Source organism: Mya arenaria, chromosome 7 (genome assembly GCF_026914265.1).
Source record: "Mya arenaria isolate MELC-2E11 chromosome 7, ASM2691426v1".
NCBI classification, from domain to species: Eukaryota; Metazoa; Mollusca; class Bivalvia; order Myida; family Myidae; genus Mya; species Mya arenaria.
This window is the reverse complement of record NC_069128.1, coordinates 21374662-21388033: the sequence shown is the minus strand read 5'-3', so window position 1 is coordinate 21388033 and position 13372 is coordinate 21374662. Positions and strand designations below refer to the sequence as shown.

Here is a 13372-nt window from a genome sequence, read left to right as displayed (position 1 = left end):
CACATTTAGCTAATAAAAATGAAATTTAATTGTTTTTGATACCTCTTTTATTATATATCATGAAAAGATAAAATGTTTCAGTGTAACATTTCAATATTTATAAACTTGACAAAAATGCAAAAGTGATTAATTCACTTGACATGGCTATGTTAACTTACTTGGCTGGTTGCCATCAAAGACTGAAACAAACTAGTATCCCCTATTTTGTTCTCAACACAATCATTTCTTTTCTTCACACAGAGGACAAACAGTTTCTGCTATTTGTAAAGAACCAGGAAATTCGGGGCATTGATCTTAACAAGGGATATTTCAATGTTCTGCCTGTTATATCGATTCCTCATGTCGACACACCCACTGCGATCGATTACGACGTTAAGCAGAACTATTTCTACTGGGCCGATAAAGGCCTGAATGTAATCAACCGAGCGAACTTTGATGCCAATGTGGAAACTCTTATAGATAAGGGTAAGTATTTTTATACGCCTGTTTTAAAAAAGGGGACATATTATAGTTTAACCTGCTGCGTAGGGGCATGCGAGCAGATGGGAGGGGTTTTGTCCAATTAAAAGAGGAATGTTAAACAGCATGTGATGTTTTGCTTCAGGGATTTTGTTTATGGATGTGCCTAGCAGAGTTATAACCCTTAATATCATATAAATTGAACATAGAATTTTGTGTTACTTTTATCTAAAAATGTATTTGAGTTGAAGGCATTATCCTTATCACAATGATGTTAGTCTGCATATCGTGTTGTTTACCTTGGGAAATTGTTAAAATAGCAAAAAACAGAGTAAGTACTACCGGTATGTAGGTATATTTTCAGGTGGAATGAATTGCCTCTTTATGCCCCTATCATTTTTTTGTGCAACTGGTAATTTTGATGCCTATTCATTAAGTAATGGTAGGAATAATAGCCCTTGCTTTTAAGAAAAAGGCACAGGGGAATCTGACTTTTATGTTCAAATACTATTTTTCAAATAAACTAGTTTTCATAAAATCATTTGAAAATAAAGAAATATGTAGAAAAACAACATCAGAAGTTGGCCTGATTAAGGTTAATGACCAGTAAAGGAAAAATTGTCATTTCTAACATATATACAAACACAGCTTAGGAGCACTTGTAAAAACAACAGAAATGTGTTTCTATTTTCAGGACTAACAAACCCAGAGGGATTCGCGATAGACTGGTTGTCAGGCAATATGTATTTTTCGTCATACGATCTTACCCTAAAAACAGCCTCTATCTCCGTAGCAACACTGAACGGAACGTTCCGCACAGAGATTATCAAGAAAAACCAGATCTCAAAACCCCATTCTATTGCTCTGCATCCTGCCAAGGGGTGGGTACAAAGTTTTGAATAAAAAAGGCTTTTTCAGAAATAATGCTAGTTTTCATAAAGATAACATTGCAAACTCTACTTAAAATCAAGAATATTAGAGTTTTAAATCTATTTTTGATATCATATAAATTAACTTCATAAAAAGTCTTCTTGAAAAATTCAAATAAAGAGATAAATTAAAAAAGTGTATGGCAAATTACATCTTCTTTGTTGCTTTTTTCTCTTCACTCAATTCATAAGGTCGAAATTGATTAAACTCATGTCTCCTTGATTGCCTCCTTGATTGATTTTCAACTGGAATTTTTTGGGTTAGACTTTTTTACCATTTCAAAGAGCACATATATATGTGAGCAACCAACTGTTGCTATTGTGAACAGTCTTTGTGCAATGGCTTGTCAATATTATATTTTTTTGTATTATTTCAGAATTATGTTTTTCACGGATGTGTTTGAAGCAGAAGGCAATCATGTCCTGTGGCGTGCAGGAATGGATGGATACGAAATCACTCAAATCTTAAAGAATCTACACAACCCATCAAGTATGTCAGTTTACACCATTCTGGCTTAATGGTACAGAATATTTGAAGACTTTACTTTCATTTCAACCAATCAGACACTGTTTTGATCACTTCATTTGAAAGGCATTTCAGCAGCCATTATTGAATATGTAGCCATTACTGCAGGTAATACCCAAGCTATGGTAAATAAATGCTACGAATGAAACGCCAGTTAAGTATAATTCGAGGGGTAAATGCGAAAAGGTTCTAAGTGATATTGAATAAGATAGAGTAGAAGAAGATAGAAGTTATTACAGTCATGAAGATGGTTGGTGTAGTACTTTTGTGGTACCGTTACTGTCTTATAGAATAATGGTGACATATTACAATGGTGGGATAAAGCAGAGATTTTACTGGCAAGATGTAGTGTGCTGTTTAATTACAATGAAATGTAAAATCTATGCTTTATGGTTATCATTCTTATATACAGAACAAAGAAAACACTCCAGTAAAATTACCAGTTGCAGGGTCTGAATTGTTGGACGATTATATAATAATGAAAAGAAAGGCTTATCGAATCTAAAATAAAGTTCCTTTAATTATGTATTTGTTTGCTTAATACTATAATGCAAAGGCAGATACACAACGAAGCTGATACAGAGTCCATTTCCTGGACAGAAGCCAGTACTCATTGGCATCCATTTTGGGAAGCCAAGAATTTATTTCCTTGTTGGGAATGAGCAACAGCCTTGTTGTGGAAAGACAGACTCCTTCACCACTAGACCACTCTCATTTTTCCCATTGTTTCCAACACATCAATACTTTCAGGTCTTTCTATCGACACGGAGCAAAATCGTCTATACTTGATCAACAACAAGCAGATTATCTGGATCGACATAACCACCAATGGCCCACAGCAGTCTACCACTCAAATCAACTTAATGAAACAACTCAGCCTTCCAGGTAAAAAAAACTTTTTGCAAACCATCAAATGCTGTCCTGAATTAGTTTTTTATAGGCCCCTTCACAGAACAGTACATATTATAGTTTTACCTGCTGCTGATGGGTCCGCAGGCAGTGTCCAGTATGCTGTCTCAACCTTTGTCCGATCATCACCAAATTGATCATCACCAAATCTGTGCAAACAAGTTTGATAGCCAGCAATATCAGTCTAGTTACTCGATAGTTATCAGCCTTAAATTATAAAAATTACCTAAAATTAGTTTTGACCGATCAATTACTTAAAAGCCTTTAGGAGTATTTTCTATCGACAGCCAAATTGCCTGTTTCACTTAAGTTATCGTCCTTTAATTATAGAAAATACCTAAAGTTGGTGTTGTGCGATGAATAATTTAAGAATCATTTGTCCAAATATCATCAAATTTGGTCAGAATGTGTATGGGCATAATATTTCGGACATTATTATAAGCAGCCATTTTGCTTATATCATTTAAGAGTTATTGCCCTTTAATTACAGAAACTTTGTCCAATCATCTCCAAATTTGGTCAAAATGAGTATGGGCAGAATATCTTGGTCAGGTTGAATAACCAGACATGTCCCCTCAGTCACTCAAGAGTTATGACCCTTGAATTGGCAACAAATGTATTAACAGTGTCAGTTCTCTAAATATGGCAGAACTTACAACCTTTTTTCACCAAACTTGATCATCATTGAATTTAACAAAACAATGAAACATGATTTATTAAACAGTTTTTATACAAAATATTATTTATTTAATTGGCCTTCCATATACACCCCAAAACTTTGTTTCATCAAAGATGAAAATAAATAATCATAAATTAATACTTTTCATTTTTTAAGCATTTCTTAAGTGATTTATAGTATTGAAGCAATCAGTTGGAAAATCATATTTTAAATAATAGTATGTTATAATTATGATATATCATGAAGAGTTTTGAGAATCAAATATGATTAAATAGAAAAAGATTCAACCCTATTAATTTGGTCAATAAAAATCTTCAAAGAAGAAAAACAAAATCTACAATATCAAATATAAAACAGCCTGATTCCACAATTAAAAACACTGGAAATGATTTAGTAAATGTACATGAATTACTATAATGAGTTATACTTTACTCGATCTCGTTAAACAGGTGATCCTGAAGCTATAACGGTTCACAAAGACACAATTTATGTGTCCAGCGAGGGAAAAATCGTGGCCTTGAGTAAGAATGGCAACAACCAGTCGATCGTTCGAGAGGCAACGCCTAATGTACAGGCTCTTATTATGTTCGATGTGCAGACCAGATTCAAGCAAGGTGTGTATTTTGGAAAAGGAGGTTAAAATTTGTGAAAGAAACAGTTTGGAATAAAAGGAGAAAACTGACTTATTTTAATTGATCAATAAAAACTCAATTTTCACAAAATAAATATAATTGGAGAGTTATAACCTCAGTGAGCTACATAAGCACTTGATACAACTTAAGCAGATAACACTAGCTAAGAACTGCTGCATGGTACACAGTCAGTTTATCCTGATACCATTTTGAGTGTTACAAGAAACATTTGCAATCACAGGTATGTTTTCCTCAGTTGCAATCTGTATCTTGATGTATCTATACAGATTGACTTGATCTACTGGCCCCAATTTCTCAAAACTTCTTAAGCTTAACCATGGCTTAAGATGCTTCTTTCAATTAGCCAAATTATATACTTGTAGTGACTTTTGATAAAGGAAAAATGGTTCATTGTTAATAACATAATGATAAATACTATCTAATGTATCAAAAACTCTTAAAGGAGAATATAATGCAAATAATTGAAAAACAAAAATAGTGGGTTTAGCTTAAACCTGTTATAAAGGACTTAAGAAGTTTCGAGAAATTGGGGCCTGACTCTTTTATTTCAGACATGATAAACGGACATTTTAAAAAGATTAAACAGTTTTGTTCCCAACTGTGTGTTTCCCATCTGATTTCTTTGTCCTAATGTATCAGTACAGGCAGACTTAATCTCCCAGATTGTATACATCATAAATTGATGAAACAAGTGTTCCAGGAACAACTCTGTTCCCAGCTGTGTTTACCTAAGTCTTCTTGTGTCAGTACAGGCGGACTTAATCTCCCAGATTGTTTACATTATAAATTGACAAAACAAGTGTTCCAGGAACAACTCGTGTTCCCAGCTGTGATTAACCAAGTCACAGTTACTGTCCCATTGTGTCTGTACAGGCCGACTTAATCTCCTTGATCCTATATTTCAGACAAGTTAAATGAACCAAATGAGTGTCATGGGAACCACACTTGTTCCCAGCTGTGTTTACCCAAGTCACAGTTACTGTCTCGCTGTGTCTGTACGGCTGGCTTCAGTCTCAGTGTGAAGGACCAAAGTACTTGTGAAGGTAAGTTCTTATGAATCAGATCTGTTGAACAAAGAAAGAAAGTTTGAGTAACTGTACTCCTTCAATAACAGCCTTGATGTCATCATCAGCATTATTATCATCATCATCATCATCATCATCATCATCATCATCATCATCATCATCATCATCATCATCATCATCATCATTATCATCATCATCAATGCCATCGTCATTGGCATCAGCGTTGTCGTCGTCATCGTCATCATCATCATTATCATCATTATCATCATTAGCCACAGCACCAGCAGCTGCAGTAGCAGTAGCAGCAACATCTTCATGATGATAGTCAAACCAAAATAGAATTTAGACTTTGTGCTCATGTTGACAATGGTAAATTATATTTGTAGCAATGAAGCCCAACACTCTGGCTAAATATTTTATCATTTCTCATTGATCAGTTCTGGTTAAAATAATGTATGGTAGTTGGTAAGGATGATGCTCTTATTTGACATAAGAGATGGGACCATTTTATTAGTTCTGGTTAGAACATGTTAAGAATAAGCTGCTGAAATGGTGTTAACACCTGTTTGGTGTTGCCCTCGTATTTTGTTCAATTTCTTATTCAATTTTTTCCTTATACCAGGAATAACGTCTTTCCTCCTGTATGCGAAGGAAACGGAGATTCGAGGTGTGATGTTCAAATCAGGCGATGATCAGGAGGCCCTTCCTCCTATATCACAGATACAGTCCCTTTCTGCAGTGGATTTTCATGCAGGTATGGAAACTATATGACCAAAAGTCATGAAGAAAAAGGGAAATATTGTTTGGTGATGCAGTTTTGGACTCGGCCCCTATTTCTCGAAAGACTTCTTAAGCTTAACAGTCTTAAGAAGCTTATTTAAATTAGCCAACAAACATACTTAAATTTAATTGAGTTTCATCAAACACTTCGACAAACCTGTTTCCAAAATAATGTTTTGACAGTGCTCCCTCAGACGGAAATATTGTGAAAAGGTTTGTCGAAGTGTTTTAAGAAACTAAACGTTTAATCAAACTCTGGTAAAAGACCTGAAGCCAGGGCTCCTTAAGCGGCGTAGACTGCGCTATATGTCATTTAAAATGGTGAATAAGTAAGAAAGTTATCTTTGTTCTTTTTCAAGTCAAAATATTGCCTTCCGATGTAGCATTTGTGACACAATTTATCACATGGTATACATACACTGCACCCACATAGGGCATTAAAGGAGCACACATCACTCCCACTGCTACTTATTATTTCATGAACATAGTGAAGTGGGGTATTAATAACATCCAGTGAAATCTCTAGTTAAGAAAATGTGAAATGGTTATGATGGCCCTATCAAAACATTTCTCAGTTAAAATATAAATATTTGTTTATTTCAGAGGATGATATGATATACTGGGTGGACACGCAAACAAACTCAATCTCACGAATCAGGCGTGACCTCTCACATCGCGAAGTGGTCATTACTGAGGGCATCAATAGTGTGGAGGGACTAGCCGTTGACTGGATCTCAAGTATGCTGGATAATTTGGACATTCTCTTAAGATGTAAAATTTGCAAGAAGAATATCTGGTGGAAGTGTTGTCACACCCTTGGTACTATAGACATGAGCTTTGTTGGCAGATATGCATGCAAAGCTTTTACATTGGCCATATGTTAACTTTAAAAATGTCAAAGATATTCAATTGAGATTTGATGGTCATTTTACCAGAAGCAAACCACTAATGCATTAAGAAGAAGACCAATGGCTTTCATACTGTTTGCATTGTTGTTTGCTCTTTTTATTTTATAAATAAAATATTGGTTCATAGGTCGGATATTCTGAGCAAGGTTCATAATACATGTATTCAGACCGTGAAATATGAATGCTTGTTGCAATAATAAAGCAGAGCTCTTTTCTTAAAAAGTACTTGGATTTAAAAAAGTTACATAAAATGCTCTGTTTTGCCGAAAAGCTATAGTAACACTATTGACAGTTGAATTATTTTGACTTATATTTACAAAATACTTCTTAAATCATTAACTGCCAGTTGCTGCTTGTTCATAAAAGTAAGTGAAATAACTTCAACAAAGTTTAAAAATCATGCCAATCTGATATTAAGTCCCTATAGTTCAAGAAGATTGTATGATTTCAATGAAACGGTTATAATGGACTTAAAAGGAGTAAGGGGGTCTAGTGTAATAGGATTTACACATTTTACCAAAGACTTCACTGGTACTGCTTGAAGCCAAAAACTCCTCATTTTCAACTTTCAAAAAAAAAAAATGATAAGAAATATTTCTTATGGCAATAAAAAGGTAAAGGGTTGGAGCAAGAAAATAGGGTAGGTCAAGACCAGAGACAAACGTGCTTTTTTTAAACCCAACCAGGAACTGGAACATGATTCTTTAGACTGTCAATATCAGCATTCATCAGAATCAAGTGAAAAGAAATGTATATTAACCTATTTCAGGAACCCTATATTGGACGGATGCTGGCCACTCCACCATTGAGATGTCAAAGTTCAATGGCTCGGGCCGATACGTGATTGCCAGCGGAGATATGGAAAAACCCAGGTCCATTGTTGTGCATCCTGTCATGGGGTCAGTTGAACTTTTCACTCATTATGTCTCACCCATTGAATCAGTCATTCCATAGGCAAACTTCATTTCCACTCAATAACTTGAGAACCCTAGGACCCAGATACTTGATATGCCAGTTGGTCATAACTAGAAGCTGATGACCCCTATTGATTTAGAGGCCAGTAGGTCAAAGGTTGAGGTGACCTTGAGGTAAAATAATGGTTTCCGCTGACTAACTAATTAACGCTTGGGCCCAGGAATGGCATACTTGGTTTGCTATTTGGTCATGATTAGTAGGTGATCCCTAGTGATTTTGAGGTCAGTAGGTCAAGGTCACAGTGACCTTAAGGTGAAAACAATTTGTTGGTCTCCAGTCCACATGTCAAACTTCTTTCCGCTCACTAACTTAAGAACGCTTTGACCCAGGAACTTCATACTTGGTATGCCGGTTGGTTATAACCACTAGATGACCCCTATGTTGGTTTGTCTCCAGTCTTTAAGTACAAATTGCATGTCCATCATTGATTTTTTCTCACCTATGACTAGGCAATAGGGAGGAAAGGCTCTTTTTCAAAAAAGCAATTTCTAGTTTATTTATTTCACAACCACTTTTATGTAATTTGGATTTCTGTAATGTGATCGGTCCCAGCAGAATGGTACAGTAGGTTTGCTAGTTTGCTACTAAACTACTATATGTTTCTACTTACTTTCAATGTTTTATTCCAGTTACGTGTTCTGGAGTGATTGGGGCAAGGATTCTCGCATTGAGCGGGCAAATCTTGATGGGTCCAGACGTGTCCAATATGTGTACACGAACATCTCACAGCCCTGGGGTCTCACGATTGACTACAACACTAACATGTTGTACTGGTGTGACATCGAGCGGGGGGTTAGTGTCTCTTTTATTTCTTTTAACTCAGTTGCAAAGAATAAGCATGTCTGTTTTTCTTTTATTTTTACTTTGAACATAATTAAGAAAATGTCATTCAAATGAAGCTAATGGTTCACATGCTGTAGATGTACAACAAGGCCCATGACTCTGTCTTTAAGAAGTGTAGATTAATTCCCCTTTCTTTGACTGAAAAAATGCTATTAAGTTCCACTTGACAGCACTCTTGTGTTTCCATCTGTATTGCAGTTATAAGTGTAAATAAATTTTTGGCTTGATTGATCCACTCATGAAAGTAAAGCAGTTGTTTACTTTACCAAGTTAGATTTTTAATCAGGTTTTTAACGAAAACCAGGTAATTACAATGGGTATGTCATTGGGCGGGCGGGATTTGGGCGTTTGGGCATGGTATTTATGTTTTACCAAAACATGTTCATTTTGAGGGACAAAACAGTTCTCTAAGTTAGCATTGAACCTATTTGATATTAAAAAAATACATCTTTGATCTTATAACAATCTGATTTTGTGTAACCTTTCAGACAATTGAGAAACAAGATTTATTGAGGGGAGAGAGAAAGACACTCCTGTCCAACATTGAACCAATCTCCCTCACCATAAAGGACGATCGATTATACTGGATTGATAAGTGAGGATGGGTTTGATAATTTTGATAATTATTTGTGAAAATTCAAGTTAAAAATTAAGTCATTCTATATAAAGCTATTTATTTTGTATTCGGACATAGCAGAAAGGAAAATTATAACATGTACAGGACAGTGAAATAGTTGGAATAAAGTCTGGTAATAGATCAATATAAATAAATGTATTTCTGATAAAGCCAATGTTACAAGAAAAGAAATTAATTTTGTGTAAAACAATCAGTCTTAGTTATGCTTATTTTAATATTTTTACCGAAGCTTAAAATTTCTACTAGCCTAAACAGTTTTTAGACTATCTGCGCATGAGCGCAAGTAGTCTTAAGACTGCAAATTCCAAAGAACTACTTCTAATCATGTCGCTTTTACCCATTTTTTGTCTCAATGCGCTCTATGTTTACTTTTTGCAGCTCCTAAAATTCATGTGCTTGCTTATGTTATCGATATAAAAATTGATCTTTCACAAAATTTGTACCAGGAGTGACGGATATTCCATCAAGTCAGCTCGCAAGGAAACAGGCTTGGACATTCAGACGGTCACCTCCGGACTAGGTCCAGGACTGAAGGACATTAAAGCATTTGACCAGTCCAGACAGACAGGTCATTTGGAAAGTTACTCTGAATTGCAGGCTTTAGTTTTTTGTCATTTTCTTGTCTGTTTTTTTCAAACGAAACATGAGTTAATCCACCTGTATTTTTCAATAAACCAGGCATGAAATAAGATTAAGCAACAAATTTAGAGATTGATTTTGTTGTATCTATCAAAGAAGGCCATGGGATCAAGACATTAAGGCAAAGTCTAACCACTAGTGATGGCCTGAATTGTGACATCATAATTCTTAAGTAATGTTAATATCTACTGGTTATCCTGTTTGTCACAGTCTGTTTTCTTTGTTTAAGGAACGAACCCATGTCACATCAACAATGGAGGCTGTGAAAATTTATGTTTCTACACGAGTCAGAAGAAGGTCCAGTGTGCCTGCTCCTTTGGACAGCTGGATCCCAAAACAAATAAATCCTGCATCAGTAAGGGCTATATTACTTTTGAGTGCTCGGGTCACCTTTTTCAATAGAATAGGACCCTTCTTCTCAAATGAACATATACTTAATAATATGAGCCTAAAAGGTTGCTAGCTTGCTTTTTCCTTTAAGATATCAACTTAAAAATTGCTTAGGATATTTCATTCAGAAATCATGTGGGTTTGTTTTTTTCTACAGACTACGAGCAATATCTGATGTTCTCTAAAGTGACGTCAATCGAGACAATCCATTTGACTGATGCCTCCAACAAGAACCCGCCAAGCCAACCAATCAAAGATGAGGATCATCTAAGGAATGTGATTGGTCTAACCTTCGACTACGAGGGTCGGAGGATTTTCTTCAGTGATATTCAGCGTGGGGATCTGCAGATGTCATATTTTAATGGCAGTAACATCACAACATTAGTAGAAGGTGAGCTGTTTAAAGTATGTTCAATTGAAACATGACGTTCTATCGTTTTTATTCCAGTCCAAAAATCATTATTCTAGGTTTCAAGCTCTGGCTAATGTACCGTAAGTCTTGACCATTAATATAGCCTGCATTATTGACACCTTTAAAGAAATTTTCTTCAAGAAGATTATCAACATTGATCTGAGATTAGTGGCTCAATCTTGACTTGTGTCCATTGAATACAGTTGCCACCTGTTGGCTGGATATCGCTTGGCTGAATATCCTCGTTGGCTTAAACTTGACGTAAAGAACAGATTTTGATTTATTTTTTGTAAGTATTTCCACTTAGCTTGATATTCGCGAGGCTCGAAGTATTTTGGCAGGTCCCTGGGATATCGAGCCAATGGGTTTTAACTGTATATTGTATTTCTTTAATTCAATTGTATGTAGATATGAAAGATTATGCCTTTTGTCATTCCTTTCAATACGGTTCTAGCTCAGCGGAAGGTTTGGCATATGATAAGCATTGACTTGGCACGTTTGCTCTTCTAGTCAAATGATACCTATCCCTGTCAATTATTTGAAGTTTTCTTTAACATTCATTTTTAAATAAGGTCACCATTATGTTTTCATTCTCTGATAGGTGTTGGATCAGTGGAAGGTTTGGCGTACATTCGGAATGGTTCTGAACGCTTTCTGTATTGGACCAGCTACACTAACTCCTGCATCAGCCGTATCGATGTAGATGACTCGCTTAAAAACACGAGCAGAAAACCTCAGGTGGTTGTACAGCTGTCAAAAGTTGACCATCCTCGTGCAATTGCTGTTGACAGTTGCTGGCAGTGAGTTTACCATGACTGTTTAATGATTTTAGCTAGTTACAATTTAGGTCTTGTAAAATACAAAAACTCTGTTGATCTTATGTACAAAGCTTTTCACTAACTAAACGTGTCAGTGCTTCAGCACCCAAGCCAAAAAGGCCTGCTAAAGTGGCGTTAAAGCTGGTCTAAAGGCTTTTCAAAAGTGGTGCGGTATTGGCCCCAAAACCCGAAGCTTTTGCGAAGCTTTTAAATTGTTCAATTAAAAAGCACACATTTTCAAAGAAGCGAAAACAAAGCGCAGTTTCTTCTCAACCTGGAGAAAAAGCACAGCTTTAGCGTAGAAAAAGCTTTACATGAAACTTTGTTTTTATTTGGCACGAGCAGTTTGTTAAACATTGCTTTGTTTTCGTATCTAAAATTAACTACCTGGTAATTGATGTATAATATTTTTACGAGCAATAACTCCATTACATGGTAAAATTATGAAAACATTATGAAGTACAGAAAAGATACAAGAATAATATTCTGTAATGACCATGATTTTTTACAGTGAAATTAAAATACCTTACATGTGAAAACTCAACTTCTAATCATGATAAAGGATCTCTAACATGTAATATAACAAAAAAAACTTGATAATTGACCCATCATTTTGTTTATAATTCCTTCAAAATCAAACTTTATACTTGTCCCATGAGCATCAAAGTTTAAAAACCCCTTCCTTAACCAAATCTCTGGGGTTGGAATAAGCCTGAATGATATGTTCTCCATATTCAGACTGGTTTACTGGACCAACTGGAACATTGAGAAGCCTCGGATTCAGCGCTCCAACTTGGAGGGGCTTAACAGTGAGGACATCATCACAAAAGGTGCTGTACAATCTTTGTTTTTAGGGCTATTCGATTTAAACATATAATCCCCGGGGGAAATGCGCTTTTAAATTATGCCACCCCCTACAGAGGAAAATTTACCTTTTGGGCTCCAAATAAGCGAAAAAAGACACCCACCTATATACTATTAAAATAATTGCCTTCCCCCCGGGGGTTATATATTTTACATAAATAGCCCTTACATTAAATACAACATTATATACATCTTAATCATTTTTTAAGCTCCCACTTATGGGGGCGGCATAAATTAAATCATTTAAGGTTTTTATGTCCCTGAAGATTGTGCCTATCGTTATAGCACTGTCCGCTTGTTTGTCAGTAACTCTGTTTGATCGTTTATCCATGTGTCTGCCCATTACAACTTTGTCTCAGTTATAACTTTGTTAATATTCATGGGGTTTCATTTAAACATCTAAGCCATAACTTTTTAACTATAAACGGGAATTCAATCAATTTCTACATGTTTGTAGAGTACCATTGGAGGTTGTGTTGTGCATAAAATTGGGCAGCCCTCTGATGTTGGTGACACCAAAACAAAGCAAATCCCATATAGAAGTTATTCACATCATCATTAATTTACTATAATACTAAACATTGAATAATTTGTTACAAATACACGTATATATCGGGAAAATACTCATAATTCTAAAGCAATCTACATGAACATAATACAATGTTTTAAAATAAATTATCCAAAACTATTTTCAGATATCTTAACACCCAATGGACTAGCAATTGACCATTTAGCCAAGAAACTGTATTGGTCAGATGCTCGACTGGACAAAATCGAGCGATGCAACATGGATGGGACGGAACGAGAGGTAATATTATTAAAAAAATGTTCTCAATCGCATTCTTTTGATGAATATATAATTCCAAATACAATACCATGACTGTAGTTTTCAGTCCTCTTAAGATATTTGGTAGGTTTCTATTGTT

At 35.4% G+C, this 13372-nt stretch overlaps 1 protein-coding gene across 3 annotated transcripts in view; it reads left to right on the top strand.

Annotated features, from left to right (window-relative positions):
- Nucleotides 1-13372, top strand: part of LOC128240854 (low-density lipoprotein receptor-related protein 1-like) — a 183586-nt gene that overhangs the window by 96153 nt on the left and 74061 nt on the right. For all 3 annotated transcript variants that reach the window (XM_052957801.1, XM_052957800.1, XM_052957798.1), the window contains 17 exons: nucleotides 241-465; nucleotides 1154-1340; nucleotides 1766-1878; nucleotides 2665-2799; nucleotides 3952-4116; nucleotides 5061-5198; nucleotides 5803-5934; nucleotides 6564-6698; nucleotides 7638-7767; nucleotides 8473-8635; nucleotides 9175-9281; nucleotides 9770-9891; nucleotides 10192-10317; nucleotides 10510-10743; nucleotides 11366-11564; nucleotides 12321-12412; nucleotides 13142-13254. In XM_052957801.1, coding sequence (XP_052813761.1) covers nucleotides 241-465; nucleotides 1154-1340; nucleotides 1766-1878; nucleotides 2665-2799; nucleotides 3952-4116; nucleotides 5061-5198; nucleotides 5803-5934; nucleotides 6564-6698; nucleotides 7638-7767; nucleotides 8473-8635; nucleotides 9175-9281; nucleotides 9770-9891; nucleotides 10192-10317; nucleotides 10510-10743; nucleotides 11366-11564; nucleotides 12321-12412; nucleotides 13142-13254 — 2516 coding nt within the window. The remainder of the gene's footprint in view (nucleotides 1-240; nucleotides 466-1153; nucleotides 1341-1765; nucleotides 1879-2664; nucleotides 2800-3951; nucleotides 4117-5060; nucleotides 5199-5802; nucleotides 5935-6563; nucleotides 6699-7637; nucleotides 7768-8472; nucleotides 8636-9174; nucleotides 9282-9769; nucleotides 9892-10191; nucleotides 10318-10509; nucleotides 10744-11365; nucleotides 11565-12320; nucleotides 12413-13141; nucleotides 13255-13372) is intronic.